Raw genomic sequence first — 18,550 nt, 5'->3', positions numbered from 1 at the left:
TTAAATATTTTTAAATTAATTCTTAAACCTATAATTGTTCTCATAATAGAGTTTAAATTTTTTTCTCTAACTTCTTTCCAAAAATATCATGGATTAATTTAGACAAAAAATTAAAATTAAAATGTAAAATTAATTGTCAAATTCAAAACGAATTTAAAAGAAATTTCAAACCCTAGACCAAAACAATTACCAAAATTAGGCCAAATAATGAATTAGTTTTATTTTTAAAAACACAAGGAAATTTGAATTACAAATATTATTATCTATAACCGCACACCTAGAGAGCATCGTACGTAATGGAACAGTATATAGGATCGAAAATATAAAGCATATATGGGAAATTGTCATGTGGAAAGAGCTCTCTGTCTATAATAAATAGCCTTCACCATTTTTATTATTTTAACCTGTAGTGCAATTGTAGATTTAACAGTCTCTGCTTAGCTTTCAAGCTTTTCAAGGTATGGTTTCTTTTCTTTTCTCTTTTTTTTTTTTTTATTCTGTATTATCTCAGTCTCAAGCACACACGAAATGACAACAAAGAATAAAAACCAAAAGGATATCTCCCATGAAATCCGTAATGGTTTAAGTGCATGCAAGCAATCTGCTTTCTTGCTCCCCATTTCCTTTCTTCTTCTTCTTCTTCTTCTTCGTGATCTTTCTTGGTTATAGCCATTGAACTTAATTAAATCATAGTGGAGAAGTTGTTTGGTAGATTTTTACATCGTTGAGTGATGAGATCTGTAGAGAAAAACTCAAATTTCATTGAAAATAAATACCCCTAAATAGAAAAGCCAAGAAGAAGGCTTCAATTCTATCCAACTGTCCCAATTGTGCTCGAATTTGGACGGAGAGAAAAATCCTAACAGATAAAATCTATCTTCTTTTTTTTATGGAGAATACATTGTCATAGTTATCGAATAATTTCTTGACTTTCTTCCTATAGGTCTAGGGTGAGCCAACCTGGATTTGTAAGGTCTGCTGAGCCTCGCTCAATCTTATAACAACGACTATGAAACTGATATTTGATGATTTGTCATTTTAATTCCTCAAACATTTTACATGTTAGTATTTCAGAACGAAGATAGCGATGGAAGGTGGTGAGAATGAGAATGGGGGTAAGAAGAGGGGATGTGGTTGCAGCAAGCAAGATTTCTTGCCAGAAGAGTCATTTCAGAGTTGTAGAAGCTATTTGAATGCATTGTGTAACACTAAATCTAGGCTTAGAGACCGGCTGCTGGCACGTTCCGCGGACCACATGGAACTACATGAAATACGTGGTCGTAGCCAGCATGAAATGAAGAAAAGGTTGAATTGGTGGGACATAATTTGGTTTGGGATTGGAGCTGTGATGGGTTCAGGAATATTTGTCCTCACTGGGGAAGCTGCTAGAAATCATTCTGGGCCTGCAGTTGTGGTTTCGTATCTTATTTCAGGTATGACTGCGCTGCTCTCGGTTTTGTGCTACACTGAATTCTGTGTGGAACTGCCGGTTGCGGGAGGCTCATTTACATATCTTAGAGTAGAGCTGGGTGATTTCGTTGCTTATATTGCTGCTGGGAACATTCTGTTTGAGTACGTGGTTGCTGGTGCTAGTGTGGCAAGGTCCTGGACTTCCTACCTCGCTACTTTGTTCAACCATGACCCCAATAGTTTCCGCTTCCATGCTTCATCCTTTCCCGAAGACTACAGCCATTTAGACCCTATTGCAGCAGTTGTCTCACTGCTCATCTGCATTGCCGCTTGTATGAGCACCAAAGGGTCCTCAAGGTTCAATTCCATTGCCACCATTGTCCATCTACTAGTTTTGCTTTTCATTCTCATTGTTGGTTTAACCAAAGCTAACCCCCAACATTTTTCCAACTTTGCCCCTAATGGCATCCGTGGTATTCTGAAAGCTTCCTCTATTCTCTTCTTTGCTTATGTGGGATTTGATGGAGTGGCAACCCTTGGAGAAGAGGTTAAGAACCCGGGTCGAGATATCCCAATCGGCTTAATAGGCTCGATGTTGATTATAATACTACTGTATTGCCTTCTCTCAGCAACATTGATTTTGATCCAACCCTACTACCAAATTGATGTGAATGCGCCATTTACTTTGGCATTCCACGCCATAGGCCTGGAATGGGCTAAATATATTGTTGCTTTAGGTGCATTGAAGGGCATGACCACGGTCTTGCTAGCCAACATACTCGGACAAGCTCGGTATTTCACTCACATAGGGCGCACTCATATGGCACCACCCTTCCTTGCAACCATTAACGAGAAAACAAGAACACCAGTTAACGCCACAGTCGTCATGACCCTCGTAAACTCCATCGTAGGATTCTTCACAAGCCTTGACGTGCTGGCAAACCTTCTTTCCCTGACAACACTGTTAATTTTCTCACTGGTTGCATTGGCGCTTTTGGTTAGACGTTACTATGTGGGAGGTGAGACAACAAGCTCCAACAGAAACAAGCTGATCCTGTTCTTGATGTTGATCATAGGATCCTCAATTGCTACTGCTGTATATTGGGCGATTGGGAAAAATGGATGGATCGGGTATGCAGTGACAGTCCCCATTTGGTTCATAGCTACGCTTGGGCTAAATCTGATGGTGAAGGAAGCAAAGAAACCCAAGTTGTGGGGAGTGCCATTAGTGCCTTGGCTACCATCAGCTTCTTTTGCCACTAATGTTTTTATCATGGCTTCAGTTAATGGGGCATCATATGTGCGATTTGGAATCTGGACATTGCTATTGCTACTCTATTATGTTTTCATTGCACTACATGCTTCATATGATGCAGCCAAGGAGACTACTGATACAACTTCCGCAGCTACTGCTACATGCCTTGAGGATGGAGGAGCATCACAACTCCACCATTGAACCTTTTCTGGAGTAGATTATTATTATATATTGCTCTTATTTATTTTCATTATTTGTAACTTCAAGGTTTAATTAGATTAATGCAACATTTTGTTTTCTAATTCGGCTTCTGCAAATTAATTTCATATTAAAATTTTTAAGATTACCAACTGAAGCATTTCAGGAGGCAAGGCCAAACGTCCAGGCTGGTTTTCTCTACAAGAAGATAAAAAGGCCGAAGGAAAGATGATCAAATAAAACGAAGGAAATTCTTGCGAATAGAGTAGAATATCGTCATTTAAATAATGAATTACGCACAAGTGAAACACCTGCAGCTCCCCTAATGCTTTGAAAACCCAACACTGGATAATATATATATATATATAAATTGCTTACAAGCTAAAAACAATGAAGATGGCAATGGCACCAACAAAAAGACCTTTGGGTGAGAAAGCACACAGACCTAAAAAAAGGAAACTTACAATTGATTGCTTTTTGATGCGTTTATATTTTCTGACCAAATTTTATGTCTCTATCTTAAGGAGAGAATTAAGAGATGTACTATTGAACCGCTGAGCAAGACCACGGATCACAAGAACAATAACATCCCTGATGTATCGCGAATGCACCATGAGGTCTACTTCGTTCTCGCTGTCCACCACAATCCTAAGTCGGCGTTGGTCATTACGAAAAACCTCCACCTGCCACAACTTGGATCCTTTAGATTTAAACAAAAATAAAGAACCGAGTCTTGATGAGCAATCTAGCCATTCATCACTAAAATATTTTCTTAATATGAGAAAAAAGGTCCTTGAAAAGTATTATCAATTCATTTTATCCTATAATCTAATGCACCAACTAGAAGACAACAATGTGGATTGCATTGTCTAACAACATGAAATTAGCTCTGTCAAGAAACAAACTTACATGAAAAGGAGGAGCAAAGGTTCCCCGTATTTCGGTAGTAGGAAAAGAAGTCTTTGAACCCGGCTTTACAACCTTAACTCGTTTTCTATTAATTTCCAGGATTCTTCTCTCAAGGCACCCTTCTCCTGGGACCTGCAACATTAATAATGATAAAATTAGATAATTATGTTTTTCTTTCTGAAATAGAATAACCATATGAAGAACGGAAGGGAGGATATGAAATAAGAACCTTCTTTGGGTTGCGATCCTTGTCACATAATACCTGCTCCAAAGATTGAAGCAATAAGTCTCAGAAATCAAAAAAGTATAAACAAACTTGGCCACTTCATCTGTCAAAGTATCAAGTTACATTGTCTTATTTTTTTTTTCCTAGGATTAAGACTCAAATATATTTCTACTTAGGATGTCTCCACCATTGCTTTTGAAAAACACTTTTGATACCAAAAGCACTTCTACAACCATAAGTATGCAGATAATATTTTTGAAGACAATTACTTTTGGAAAACACTTTTAAACTCGACATTTTTATTTATTTAAAATCACCTTTTAAGCCTCATTTATCATCCCTACTTTTTTCATACTATTTATGTTGGGTATACAATTTTTCTCTTTTGAAATTTATTTGCTTATATATTCAAATTCAAATTAAATTTTACAAAAATTTATATTAATTGTCTAAGAAAATATTTAAAATTTATATTTCATATATCAATATATTAATAATGAGTTATATAATAAATTATTTTTATATTTTTATTGTAATTTAAGTTGATATATTTTATATATCATAATATTAACGAATTTGAGTATCATTTAAATACATATTCTTTTACTTGACAACATAATATCTCAAATTTTCTAATTTAAAAGCACTTTTTGACAATGATAAACACTTAAATCTTAAACCGAGCTTTTCAAAACTATTTTTCCACCACAGTTTTTAAAAACACTTTCCAAAAACAATGCTAAACTAGTCCTTTGGCTCCTTTATTTGGTTTTAATACTTAAAGGGAACTTCCTAAACTGACATAACATCTATTTGAAAAAAATAAAATAATAGTAACTGTTTGGATCTTCACAAAACTCATAGCAAGGAACGTCCTAACTATTCTTGTGACTTTTGAAGTCAAATGAGTGAAAGGCAGATCAGGTTCCTACATCTTCATACTCAATAGTAATAAAAATAGAAAGATGCATCAATACCGCAACCTGAGTAGATTAAGGAAAAGAAAAAACTTATAAGGTGAAAAGAAATACCAATCACTTAAAACAAGGAATATAATCTCACCTCAAACTTTACAGATCCAAGATCAAGCTTCTGTTTTACTTCTTTATAAACATCAGGCTCTGCAATTTAAACAATCACCAAATAAACAAAAAGGATAGACATAAAATACATGAAAAGTTGAAGAACAGTATGTACAACTGTTCAAAGCACCTTCACCCCACTCAAGTTGGAGCTTTGTTGTGGGACAGACAACATCAACATCTAGTTACTAAGAACGGAAATAAGAAAGTCATCTAACACCAGGTGAGCCCATGCTCAGCCAAACAGAATGAGAAGAATTCATTTTCATGTAGAAATGCAACAGAAACTTCAGAATATTATTGGTTGAAAAAAGAGCAGAAGGTGAGCTTCAGAATTACCGACTGCAATTGGCTCAGTTGATGCAGAAACAGGTTGTCCCTCAATGCCATCCTCCCTGAATGGAGTATAAATAGCAACCAACCTGTACCCCACATCATCAACATTTGCTTCATACATCCTCCCTGTTTCACCTGCAGGATCAGAATATCTTTCAGAACAAATATATGAAGCCTGGACCCTAAGCTTTAAATCAAGTTAATAAATACGGTTCCTCAAAATCTTGTAAGAGAAGTTTAATATCTTAAGAAATATACAGCAAGGCAGTATATTCGTTTTTTCCCCCTCTTCTATAACTCCCTAGAAGACAAAGCCAAAGCTACCTCTTTGAATCACAATCAGGGTTTAATATCTTAAGAATCTTAAAGCATTCAGCACATAGCCAGGCAGTATATTCGTTTTTTCCCTCTCTTCTATAACTCCCTAGAAGACAAAGCCAAAGCTACCTCTTTGAATCACAATCAGGGTACCCATCAGTCATTGTAACCTGACCAGTCAACCTTTCATAACCAATATGTCAGAAGATTGGAACCTGGACATTATGCTTTAAAGTTTTCAGTTAATAAATCATATTCCTCATAATCTCATAAAAGAATTTTGGTATCTCAATAAAGGAATCTTAAAGCCGCAGAGCATTGCAGGCAGTAGATTTATCCTTTATTTCTCAACTCTGCAGCTTCCTACAAAACTGAGTCAGCGGTAGCTCTTTGAACTGTGATTCAGGCACTTTAACCTGATCAGCCAATCTTTCGAACAAGATGTAAAAGGAACTAAGAAACTAGATTCTCAACCTTTGACCAGAAACAAGGGAAAAAGCATATTCTTACTGGCATCCAAAGATTGGAATTTCAGTCAAACAGTGATGTCAATATCTAAAATCCTTAGCAGACCCATGGCTTTTGCATACCTGGTATGGAGATAAGATCAGGACTACCAACCATCGATCTAAGCCACTGAATTTTACTTTTTCCTTCTTTTCCTCCAAAATAAGTGCCACGTACAGCATATAAGTTGGTATGAAAGCCCCTCCCTTCAATCTCTAGCTTATCAATTCTAGGAATCCCTGAAGAAAAAGAGAATTTCAGTATCAAATTAAGGAGCAGAAGGAAAGAACAAAACAATAAATTCTTAATGTAAAAAGTAACAGCACTAGTAATTCTTATATTCGATGCTATTTGATATTAACTTATCCCCGTAACTTCCTCCACCTTCCAATGAGGTAAGCACCCATTTTACACCTCAAAGTTTTGCAACATGAGTTTATCCAAACTAAAAACTGGAAGCCATATTTAACTTTACAGGAATCACGAACATCAACTTTAAGTGGTGGTGAGCAGCTCACATAGAAGTAATTACTCCCACACCCACAACAGAAATCTTTCTAATGACCATCTCATTCCAAACATGAAGTTAGACAATGAGTGAAAGAGCTTTAACCATACTAAATTTTTAAAGAGAAATTTTCCTTAGGAGAGAATAAAGTGAAGAATGTGATATGCAAATAACCTGGCAATACAGGAGCAGTCTCAGCATAAACTGGCTCACTTGACCTTCCAAACACATCCGTCACAATACATTCACATTTTAGGCATCTACCAATTTCCTCGAAGCAAACTTTAAAAGAGCAGGAGCGTTGTGATGGTAAGGGCTCAAAGGATTTTCTATCTTCTGTTTCTGATGAAAAAAACCTGCAGAATACATTATTTTACACTAAAACAAATGAATAGCAATTGCAGAAATGAGAAAAACAAAAATTTATTTTTACTGCCTTTTCTTGTTCAATTCTTTTTAATTCTATAAAACTCATTCCCTTCATAATTCAGCTTCATGTTACAAAAGTTCCATAACAAAGATAGGATTAGGAACTTTAGTGATTGATTTAGAATCTCAACAAGATTATGTATGATGTGGAAATACCATTGGTAGCACACATCTTTTTTGTACTTGCTCCAGACGCATTGTTGGGTTTCACTTTTTGGAATCACTTCAACTGCAGTTAGTACATCACCTTCTATTGCCTTCCCAGTAAGAGCAAGCATCTCTACCATTGGAAGCTCTAAAGGGCAAGAAATTTTGAAATTCAAATCAAAATAATGCTATTGAAATTGCAAAATAAATAAATAACAAATATTTGGTACTTAATATCGATTAGGATATTCACGTGCTAGGAGGAGGGATGGAAGATTGGATAGAAATTCTATGCTCTCTAGTAGTACTCCCCTTTCATATACCAAAACAGTGCTAACATCCATTGGTTGCTGGTATGAAGTATAACTCAGTAAACAGGCTTGAATCATAACTTGCATAATCGAAGCTGAAACATACAAGACAATAACAGCAGTAGAACTAGACCAGATGGGACAGAAGATACAGGTAGAAGAAATTTTCACAACAAACAAATAATGAAATTCTACCCAATGAGATGGGAATTCCACATTCCAAATATTCATTGCCTTTAAAGAAATATTTGATTCAAATAATGCTTCCCTGCCCAAGAGACAAAAGCAAATACTATACTTACCAGGGAAAACAAATTCAGTTGGTTCAGACAGCTTAAGTTCTCCAACAACTGAATCTGATCGAACTGGTGTGTACCTGAGAGAAGCATTTATCAGCTTAAAATGACAAGTACAGCTACAATTTAAGCAGTAAGATGGTTGGAGACTGTTGTAAATAAGATATTAGGATAAATCCTACAGATTAGATACTATTATGTACAAATTTTTAGGGATTTTATTTACTTCGATTTCTTTCCTTCAGTTGATTCTTTAACTTGCATAAATAGGACACCTATTATGTGAATAAACACAAGTTTTCTCTTCTCATAACTTTCTTCTTTCTACTTGGTTTCTACTTCTGTTACATGGTATCAAAGCACAATTTAACTGGAGCCAAATTATCTAGATCGGAGCAAGATGGTTTGGATTTATTTATGAAGCATCGATAAAGAGGATCGCTTAACCAACAAACCTCCTACCAATGATACCAAACAAGAGTGGCTAAGGGAAAATGCTCAATTACTTTTACGATTTCATAATTCTATTGAACTGATTTCTCTGATTAATCACTATAAATTTCTTAAGGAGCCAAAGGATTACTTGGATTTTTTGTATTTTGGGAAATAGAATATCTCTTATGTACGAGTTATGTCAAGCGTTCTACCGCTAGAGAAACAAGATAGTCTCTCGCAGCCTATATTTTACGGAGTTTAAAAAGGTGCATTAAGAGATTAAAGTTTTGTTGCTGTTTAGCCTAGATGTGAAAGTTCAACAAACTCGATGGAAAGTGTATATTTTCTTATTTGAAGATCCAGAGAAAGACTACTGGTTAGGAAATTGAACCATCTTACAGAACTCGTACGAACATCACATACTCTATTAGTATTGTGAGTCAGTTCATGTCTTCTCCAATAGTCAAACATTGGGTGACCTTCGAACAAATTCTTTGTTATTTAAAGGGAAGTCCAGGACAAGGTTTATTATATGAAAATCATGTAAACACTAATATTGAATGCTTCTCGTATACAAATTGGGAAGGATCGAAAAAAAATAGAATATCAATCACAGGATACTGTGTGTTTGTTGGAGGAAACTTAATTTATTGGAAAAACAAGAAATAGAAAGTAGCATATCGGTGTAGAATCAAAATTCAAAGCTATGGCACAATTTGTGTGTGAAATTGCATGGGTGTATCAATTGTGAATTTGGATTAAAAATTGTATATACTCTAATCTAATATATCATGAGCGAACTAAGCATATTGAAGTTGAATGTCACTTTATTCAAGAAAAGATACCAAGAAAAGTTTATCTCTACAAGTTATGTTAAAGCTGGAGATCAACCAGGAGATGATACAATCCCAACTTATAGATCTTGTCATTGGACAATTCACAGGTAAACTATATGTCTCAACGGGGTTGTTTCCTTAATTTTTACTTCTTCCTCGCGAATGTTTGAAGAAATTGATGAAAAAAATAAAAATTTGAGGGTTTTGAAATAATTTTCTTGTGTATTAACTCAAGTATTTACATGGGTACATATAAACAATTATGTTGAACTACTTAGGAAATACAATCTTCACAATAAATAGAATAAATAAAATCCCAATAATTTATTCCCAAGAAATTAGATCAACGTTGATTGACAAGACTATCAATAGTCAATGGTTAACACTCCCCCTTAAGTTGTTGCATAGATATCACACATGCCCAACCTGTAGACCAGATAGTGATAAGTTCTGTTGTTGAGTCCTTTAGTAAAGATATTGGCTAATTGCCAATCAGATGCCACATGAACTAAGTTCAGAATACTAGTAGTCAACTTCTTTTTCATGAAGTGTCTATCAATCTCAATATGCTTTGTTCAATCATGTTGGACTAGATTTTGAAAAATAATGATGGCAGTTTTGTTGTCACAATTCAAGGACAATTTGTTCCCTTCTAACAACCATAATTCCTTTATCAATTTCTTCAACAACAAAAGCTCACAAACTCCTTGAGCCATTGCTCTATATTCTGCCTCAGCACTAGAATGAGTACCTATACTCAATTTACTTCTCCACGTGACAAGATTACCTCCCACAAGTGTGCAATATTTGAATGTTGATCTTCGACCATCTAGTGACCCAGCCCAATCTGCATCCATAAAAGCTTCTACTTGAAGATGACCAAGTTTAGAGGAAAAAGACAACTTGCATGAGGTTCTCAAGGATCATGCATAAACTAGCTTACCATGTCCTTAGTTTTTCCAACTCTCGCTTTCAACTTGTGATTGCTCTCTACAAGTGATTCTGCTGGTTTACACCCCATCACTCGTTTTTGTCAAGAGATCTAGAATGCATTTTCTTTAAGAGATGAAGATTCCATCCCTAATCTAGCAACCTCAATTCCTAAGAAATGCAATTTTCCCAAATCCTTGATCTCAAATTCCTGAGCCAACTGCCCTTTTAGCCATGTCATCTCTTCTTTGTCATCCCCTATCATTGGTTTACTAAATCTATCAAACCATCCTCTAGTGTCACGGGCCGCACAAAGACCCGCGACCAAGGCACACTCTGATGTTTCATTAGGGATCATTCGGCCTGACAGGACTGACCCATTGCTTAGAAGAGACTCAAGGTCCATCTATTTGGATTCAGGTTAAATTGTAAACATTGTATTTTACCAAGGTAATTATTGAAAATGCTAAAAGATGAACATGTATAGAATTTGAATCCGTTAAAACTCTCTTATGTAGAGGGAACTAACCTCAATCATTGATGTAATTTGATATGTATCATTGAATCTGAGATAGCTTACCTATAAATAGAGCTCTATCTCCCTTTATTTATATTCATCCCATTCTTGAGTTAAAAATATATATTAAGAGTATTTACTCAAACACTTGGTGTGAGATTTTTCTTTCGGCTTTTTGTTTCTTATTGCTCTTTCACGTAAGTTTGCTTCCGCTTTGCTTCAGTGCCTTAGAGAATTTTTGTAAGAATTCTCATTTTTTGAGAGTAGGCTGACTTAAACAAATTTGAACCTAAGAAATCACCTAAAGTCGAAAAGTTTGCCAGACTAAAGTTCTAGCATCGTAACACTAGAAAATTATTTCAAATCATACAAAGATTTCTTCAATCTACAAACTTTCCCTTGGGTGTTTACATTACCAAAACCAGGAGGAATCTTCGTATAAACCTCATCTTCCAAATCTTTATGCAAGAACACATTCTTTATATCAAATTGCTGCAAGTCTCGATCAAGGTTGGTCACACGATAGCAAGATTCAAATAGCATTCATCTTGGCAACAAGGACAAGTGTCTCTTGATAGTCCACTCCATAAAGTCTAAGTGAAACCCTTAGTTATCAATCTTACTTTAAACCTCTCAATTGATCCATCTGCCTTTGTTTTATTGTGAACACCCACTTGTATCCAACTAGTTTCTTTAATTGTGGAAGAGTACCAATTCCCAAGTCTCATTCTTTGCTAGAGCATTCATCTCTTCAATCATGGCGCCCTTCCACCTTGGATCATTAAAAGCTTCCCGCCAATCTTGTGGAATACACAAAGGACAAGAACAACGCAAGAGCTCTATAGAAATGAAACAATGACTCATAGGAAATAAAGTTAGATATAGGAGGATGTTTGGTATAGGAACTGACACCTTTCCTTCGAGCTATAGGCAAATCTAAATCATTAGAACTAGGAATTATAAATGATTCACCAAGAGAGGTAGATTCTTGGCATTGAGTAGGGTGCATGATGGTTTCTACCTTATTTCTCCATAAGCCTTCAAATTTGACTTGTTCAAGCGTTCCGTAATCTCCGCCTAAACAAGTTTTTCACTTTGAATAAAATCTCCTAAAGCAACAATACTAGGCATAGGTGTAAGCTCTTCTGTACCATGCTCCCCTTGAAAAGGTGACTCCTTGATGCTGAAGTAGGATTCATCTTCGTAGAATGTAACATCCATATTGACAATATCTTCTAATCGAAGGATGATAAAATTTGCAACCCTTTTGTGTAGGAAAGTATAAAACAAATACACACTTAAGGGCACGAGGATCTAATTTCCAACATTTGGAGACTGAACAAAACAAAAACACCCAAACACCTTTAGAGGAATTGTGTAATCAAATACGCAACTACAAGAACATCATTTCCCTAGTAAGGCTTTGGGAGTCATTGTGAACATTAAGGATCGAGCTACTTCCAATAAGTGTCTATTCTTCCTTTCTACCACCCTATTTTGTGCACTAGTTATTGGACAAGTTTGACGGATGATCCCATAAGACTGTAGTAAGAAACGAAGTTGTATTCCCTGCCATTATCAGTTCTCAAAAATTTCACTTTCGTATCAAATTTAGTACTAACCATCTTGTGAAAAGATTGGAAACAAGAGAAAACATTACTTTTTTATTTAATTAAGTAAATTCATGTCATCCTAGTGCAACAATAAATAAAAGTGACAAACCAACAACTGTCATTCAATTAGTTAATTTTACTAGGTCCCCAAACATCATAATGAATAGTCATAAAAGGAACACTACTATTATTTCGCAAAGGATAAGAATTTTCGTTATGTTTGGCACATTCAAATGCATCACAAACCAAAGAATCAAACTGTATCTTTGAAAACAAGCTTGGATATAACTTTTCTAAAACATAAAAAGATGGATGCCTTAACCATCTATGCCATTGTATTATTTCCCTTTTAACATCCTTATTTCCACCAAAAGGAGTTTGACACTGATCCAAATCTAAATTCTCCTCCAACATGTATAAGTCATCATGCATTCTACCACTGTCAATCCTCTTCCCTATTTAAAGATCCTAAAAGACAACAATTAGGGAAAACCTCTTGTTTACAATTTAAAGCTTTAGTGATGACACTAACTAATAGGATGTTGACAGGAAATTTAAGGACATGAAGCACAAAATATAGTGAAATATTGTGAGTACAATTGACAAAACTTGATTTTTAGAGGATACTGAAATATAAGGACACTATCTTTGGTTGGACAAGGAGAATAGTTAAAAGGGTTTTTAGAGGATCTCATCATGTGTCTATTCACTCCAAAATCAATAATCTATGACTTAGTATTAATGTAGGCATTAAGAGCTTTACCTGATGTCACAAGATGAGACATTGCATTAAAAGAGGCAAGTTGAGGCAGAAGACACTTTAGATGTTGAATTTCATCTATAGAAATTGTCTCGGTGGTAGTCTCTTTGGATGACTGTGGTTTCAGAAAGATTGGCTTAACCACAAGTTGAAGTGGTTCGTTTTCCTCTCCTTCCTCTGATGGGTCAACCATGTAGTTTCTAACAAGTTTCCTTGGTGTGTCTCGATTTCCCACAATACTCACAATGCAGATGATCTTTATTTGAATCCTTGGACTTAGGATGCTTTCGTTAACCTCTAGCAACCATTCCAGCATTTTCAATCGATGTTGTAGGGCATAGCACTCCAACTCTCTTCACGTTGCACATGAGCAATGGTTCTTCAAGTGAGGGAAATGGTATCTTACCCAATACTTGAACTCGTATTTGACCATAATCATTATTTAACCCAATGAGGAAATCATAAACCCACTCCTTGGCAATCATCTTTTTGAATTTGACTACATATCCAATACAATCAGCCTAAAAATCTTGTTAGTAATCCAATTCCTGCCATAATCCACTTAAGTTTTGAAAAATATTGAGATTGCCATCTCACTTTGTTTGATGTTATAGACTTTATTTTGGATTCCGAAGACTTGAGCATCATTCCCTTCCTTCAAGTATGTAAAAGTTGCTACCTCCCATATCTTTGTGGTGGTATCGAGCAATAGATAGGTTTTCGAGATATGAGGCTCCATAACAAAGAGAATTTTTTGGAGTCCCACATATCAATGGTGAAATCTTTTTCAACGGGTTTCTTGGTAGCTCCAATAATATATCCCCTACAAGCCTCTAGCTTTGATGAATGCCAAACATGAACATGACCACGTGAGATAACTTTTCCCATCCAAATTTACGAGGCTAGTAAAGAGGGATTATCCATCTAAATACTAAAACTTTAAAACCTAGCTTCCCAAAAAATTAGTCCCAACAACCAAAAACAATAGACGAAGGCCGGAACAATGCCTAAGAGCCCAACAAAACTGATCGGAGCAATGACAACCTTAAGAGGTGTGCGTCACGCGCTAGTGTCACAGGGCTAGAGTTTTCGTCTAACGATCCGTGCGGCCTTAAGCGATCTGTTCGTCCAAACTCGCCTAAGTCAACCTTAACTCAAGTGAGGATTCCTTAAGAACTCCTCCAAGGCACCAAATTGAAGAGCGGAAGCGATTTATGCCAAAAAAAAAAACAAAGAACAACAGAAATAACGCTCGCAAGTGTTTGAGTAAATGCTCTCTATTCTCTTATTCACAAAGAAAAATAAAACAATGAATGGAGTGAGTACAAATGAGGGGGAGGCTCTCTATTTATACTTGAGCTCCCCCAAAACCGACGGTCAAGATAGATTTACATCAACGGACGAGAATAACCATATCCTTTTATTTTAGGGATTTACAAGATATACCATATCAAATCTAATCTAATCTTTACAAGATATGATTCTCTCTATCTTCTAAGATTAGTTATCATATTAGACTAAGTTGTTATCTCTTCGTTATCGGGCCAACCAGGCTTCAATCTGACAAGCTTCTTCAATAGCTCTTTGAATCTGGTCAGTTCTCGTGGGCCAAATGATCCCCATCTAAACAATAGACCTCCATTGGATGCATTTGGTGCGTGGTCACGGGATTTGAACTGCGGCCCGTGACATTCTCCCCCACCCATTCTCGCAACGTCCTCGTTGCAACTTTTGAATGGCACTGACTTGATTTGCCTCAGTCTCGTCTCGACGCCTTAGTCTTTCCCTTCCTTCGGGACTTTTGCCTTGGCTTACGTCGCTTCTTCACTCGAACCGTGGTACTCGTTTGTACATCTCGACGACAAGAAGTTATGTCACTCTCTTGTCCACATTCTAACTTTGCTCAAACAAAATCCTCTTGATTCACCACACTTGGCTTCGTTTTGCCCACAGTCTCTCGGCCTCTTTGCTCAAAATCTTCGAAAGGGCCGCTACGTTCTTGCCAAGTCAACAAGTTAGAATGCAAAACACTATCACAGCATTTACTCTGGTCAACTGTCCCACATGCATCACTTCTTTTTCCTTGACGTTCGATGCACCACCTACCTCTCCCATAGGTGGAAGCCTTGTCGATGACTCTGCCAACTCCGACGATTCACTTAACTTGAGCCTCATTGGTCACAGTTTCACTGTTTTCATCGCAACTCTTTCCTCTAAATCCGATGACAAACTCACCTCTTCCTTGGGTGAAAGCCCCTTCGATGACTCACCAAGCTCAGACGTTGCCTTTCTTTTGACTCCGACTTGCTTTGGACAGTTCCGCAACTCATGCGGACCACGGCACAAGAAGCACTTTACTCGCTTCTTTTCGCTCCTCTTTGCCCTCTTGGCTTCGACTTTTCCCTTGCTCGAACTAAGCTTCTTGGGCTCCTTGTCTGCTCCATCATTTCCCTCGATGACAGACTTTCTTGGACACTTCCGCAACCTATGCGAACCATGACACAAGAAGCACTCCATTGGCTTCTTCTCGCTTTCGGCCTCCTTGGCTTCGACACCCCTCGCGCTCGAACCAATTACCAAGGCCTTACCCACCGGCTTCTCCTTAAGCACGGATTTCTTCGGACATTTCTTCAACATGTGTGGACCGTCGCAAAGAAAGCATCTCGGCTTGTCCCTTTTCCTCTTGGGTTTCTTCTTCCCAACTCGTGGTTTCCCATTACCACCATTGTCGCTGTTGACATTGCCATCAACAATATTTTCCTTGTGATCCATTACACATACGCCCCTTTCCTCGGACTTGGAAGACCCAAGCTTGTCTTTCCCTAAACCAAGCTTGAACACGGACTCAACTATCGTCATGGCTTCCGACAGCTTTTGGACACCTCTTTGTTCCACCTCCTGTCTGACCCACGGCTTCAATCCATTTTGAAAAGCAAGCAATGCCTCTCTTTCGGTTACCTCTGAAACTTGGAGCATGAGTTCCTTGAACTCTCGAACATACTCCCCCACTGTGCCCCGTTGCGTTATCCCTTGCAACTTTGCCCGAGCGTCTTCCTCGGCAAATTCTGGATAAAACTATCCCTTCAATTTGCATTGGAACTTTTTCCACGTCCCAATCTCACCTTGCCTTTTATCTGTGGTCCTGCCTCGCCACCATAAAAGCGCAATGTCAGTAAGAAACATTGAAGCAATGTTTACTTTAATTGCGTCATCCATGATGCCTTTGGCACAGAAGTAGTTTTTCATCCTCCACAAGAAATTGTCCACATCGCATGCAGACCTTGTCCCCACAAACTCTTTCGGCTTCGGGACATCCTCGTTACTGAGTGCTGCATTTACCACTCCTTTCCCCACGGTTGCTCGACACAAGGCCAGCTCTTCCTCGAGCTCCTCTATTCTTGTGCTCAAAGCCCTCGTCGTGGCCATTGTTTCCTCCTTCAAATCCATCATCATGGCCTCGAGAGCATCATTCCTTTCCGACAGCTTATCCCTGTGTGAATTAAACAACTCGTTTACCTTATCCATGGTGGAATCAAGAGACATCTTTACATAGTCTCTGAACTATTCCTTCCAGTTTGCTATGCGATCCTCGACCCCGTCGAGTGCCTCCTTTACATCTTCCATGGATCTCTTGAGTTTACCCACACATTCCTCTACTCCGATAATGTCTCCCTCAAAAACTTCCTCACCCACCTTTGTTCAAACTCTTCTTTCAACATCCCAACAGTGCCTTCGAACCAATAACTCAGATATCACTTGGTTCGAACCGACAGCTCTAATACCACTTGTCACGGGGCTAGAGTTTTCGTCTAACGATCCGTGCGGCCTTAGGCAATCCGTTCGTCCAAACTCGCCTAAGTCAGTCTTAACTCAAGCGAGGATTCCTTAAGAACTCCTCTAATGCACCAAATTGAAGAGCGGAAGCGATTTATGCCAAAAGAAGAACAACAAAGAACAACAGAAAGAACGCTCGCAAGTGTTTGAGTAAATGCTCCCTATTCTCTTATTCACAAAGAATAATGAAACAATAAATGGAGTGAGTACAAATGAAGGGGGGGCTCTCTATTTATACTTGAGCTCCCCCAAAATCGACGGTCAAGATATATTTATATCGACGGACGAGAATAACCATATCCCTTCATTTTAGGGATTTACAAGATATACCATATCAAATCTAATCTAATCTTTACAAGATATGATTCCTTCTATCTTCTAAGATTAGTTACCATATTAGCCTAAGTTGTCATCTCTTCGTTATCGGGCCAACCAGGCTTCAATCTGACAAGCTTCTTCAATAGCTCTTTGAATCTGGTCAGTTCTCGTGGGCCAAATGATCCCCATCTAAGCAATAGACCTCCATTGGATGCATTTGGTGCGATGGTCACGGGATTTGAACTGTCGCCCGTGACACTAGTACGTTGATGAATACGCAGAAGCTAACGGTGGCGCGTGAGACCCACGCGCAGATAGTTGGCCTACCTAAATCTGGGGTTTTGCTGACAATGAGGTTCAAATTCTTCCTAGGGACGAGAAAAGAAAAGCATAGGGTGGAAAGTACCAAATTTGGGTTTTTAAGGTTTTGAAAAAAAAAGAAAAAAATTGGCCTTCAAATCTGGAATTCTAGCTTTGATACCATAAAAAATTGACAAAAAACAAAAATTTAAAGGTTTTGGAATAATTTTCTTATGTATTAACTCAAGTATTTAAATGGGTATATATACACAAGTATGTTGAACTACTTAAAGAAATACAATCTTCACAATAAATAGAATAAATCCCAATAATTTAGCCCAAGAAGTCGTATCAACCTTGATTGACAAGGTTGTCAATAGTCAAAAGTCAACCATGTCTATGATGAACAAATGAAACTCATCGATAGGAATTCCAAACCTTAAACTCATTAAGAAAGAGTCTTAAACCTCTAAATATTGGAATAAATTCTAGCTTCTTTTTTTTTTTTTTTTTTGCTCCCAATCAACCTATTAAATAGACATTACATAAGTTTACTTAATTGAATAAAATACTTATAAGCTAAGGAAATTAAAAAAGAACACCAAAAAACTCCTAAACCCTAATACACCCTAATACCGGAAAGATACTTTTAATTAAAGAAATCTCGTACAAATATAAAACTCAAATAAAATCTCCTAATACTTCTAATAAAATAATAACAAACTGACATCTAACAAGAGATACCTTCACAAAAGCTTTGAATGGAGCTCAGGTTGATTCCATTTATAATAGGCTAAGCATTATTAATATCTATGCTCCACCTTGAGGGGGAGTGCTGTAAATAAGATATTAGTTAAGCTAAATCTTAGAGATATTATTTATATATTATGATGTGGAGATTTTTAGGGATTTTGCTTATTTTGATTTCTTTCCTTAAATTGACTCTTGTAACTTGTATAAATAAGATACCCTATTATGTGAATAAACAAAAGTTTTTTTCTTATCATAATGTTCATTTTGCTTTCTTCTCGATTTTTACGTCCGTTACAAAGATCAAAATTTTTAGGGTTAAATA

General features: G+C 37.0%; 2 protein-coding genes across 9 annotated transcripts in view; one reads left to right on the top strand and one right to left on the bottom strand.

Annotated features, from left to right (window-relative positions):
* The first annotated feature begins 373 nt into the window (after positions 1-373).
* Positions 374-3,523, top strand: LOC105785522 (cationic amino acid transporter 1). Of its 3 annotated transcripts, none has more exons than XM_012611618.2 (2): positions 374-458; positions 1,067-3,523. In XM_012611618.2, exon 2 carries the CDS (start codon positions 1,088-1,090, stop codon positions 2,864-2,866), a length of 1,779 nt encoding a protein of 592 aa, XP_012467072.1. In that variant the 5' UTR covers positions 374-458; positions 1,067-1,087; the 3' UTR covers positions 2,867-3,523. The 3 variants fall into 3 exon arrangements, with proteins under 3 accessions (XP_012467072.1, XP_012467073.1, XP_012467071.1); XM_012611619.2 differs by having other exon boundaries at positions 407-458; positions 1,075-3,523; XM_012611617.2 differs by having other exon boundaries at positions 410-458; positions 944-3,523.
* Positions 3,115-18,550, bottom strand: part of LOC105785520 (187-kDa microtubule-associated protein AIR9) — a 29,221-nt gene continuing 13,785 nt past the window's right edge. For 3 of the 6 annotated variants that reach the window (XM_052633073.1, XM_052633071.1, XM_052633074.1), the window contains 10 exons: positions 7,939-8,012; positions 7,579-7,731; positions 7,335-7,473; positions 6,924-7,105; positions 6,325-6,480; positions 5,420-5,551; positions 5,061-5,119; positions 4,002-4,034; positions 3,773-3,904; positions 3,115-3,546 (listed from right to left, as the gene is read on the bottom strand). In XM_052633073.1, coding sequence (XP_052489033.1) covers positions 3,370-3,546; positions 3,773-3,904; positions 4,002-4,034; positions 5,061-5,119; positions 5,420-5,551; positions 6,325-6,480; positions 6,924-7,105; positions 7,335-7,473; positions 7,579-7,731; positions 7,939-8,012 — 1,237 coding nt within the window. In that variant the 3' untranslated portion in view covers positions 3,115-3,369. Of the gene's footprint in view, positions 3,547-3,772; positions 3,905-4,001; positions 4,035-5,060; positions 5,120-5,419; positions 5,552-6,324; positions 6,481-6,923; positions 7,106-7,334; positions 7,474-7,578; positions 7,732-7,938; positions 8,013-18,550 lie in introns of those variants that run through there. The other 3 variants (XM_012611614.2, XM_012611615.2, XR_008197490.1) reach the window with 2 other exon arrangements.

Source organism: Gossypium raimondii, chromosome 1 (genome assembly GCF_025698545.1).
Source record: "Gossypium raimondii isolate GPD5lz chromosome 1, ASM2569854v1, whole genome shotgun sequence".
NCBI lineage: Eukaryota > Viridiplantae > Streptophyta > Magnoliopsida > Malvales > Malvaceae > Gossypium > Gossypium raimondii.
Note: the sequence above shows the minus strand (reverse complement) of the source record. Positions and strands in the feature narration are given on the sequence as shown.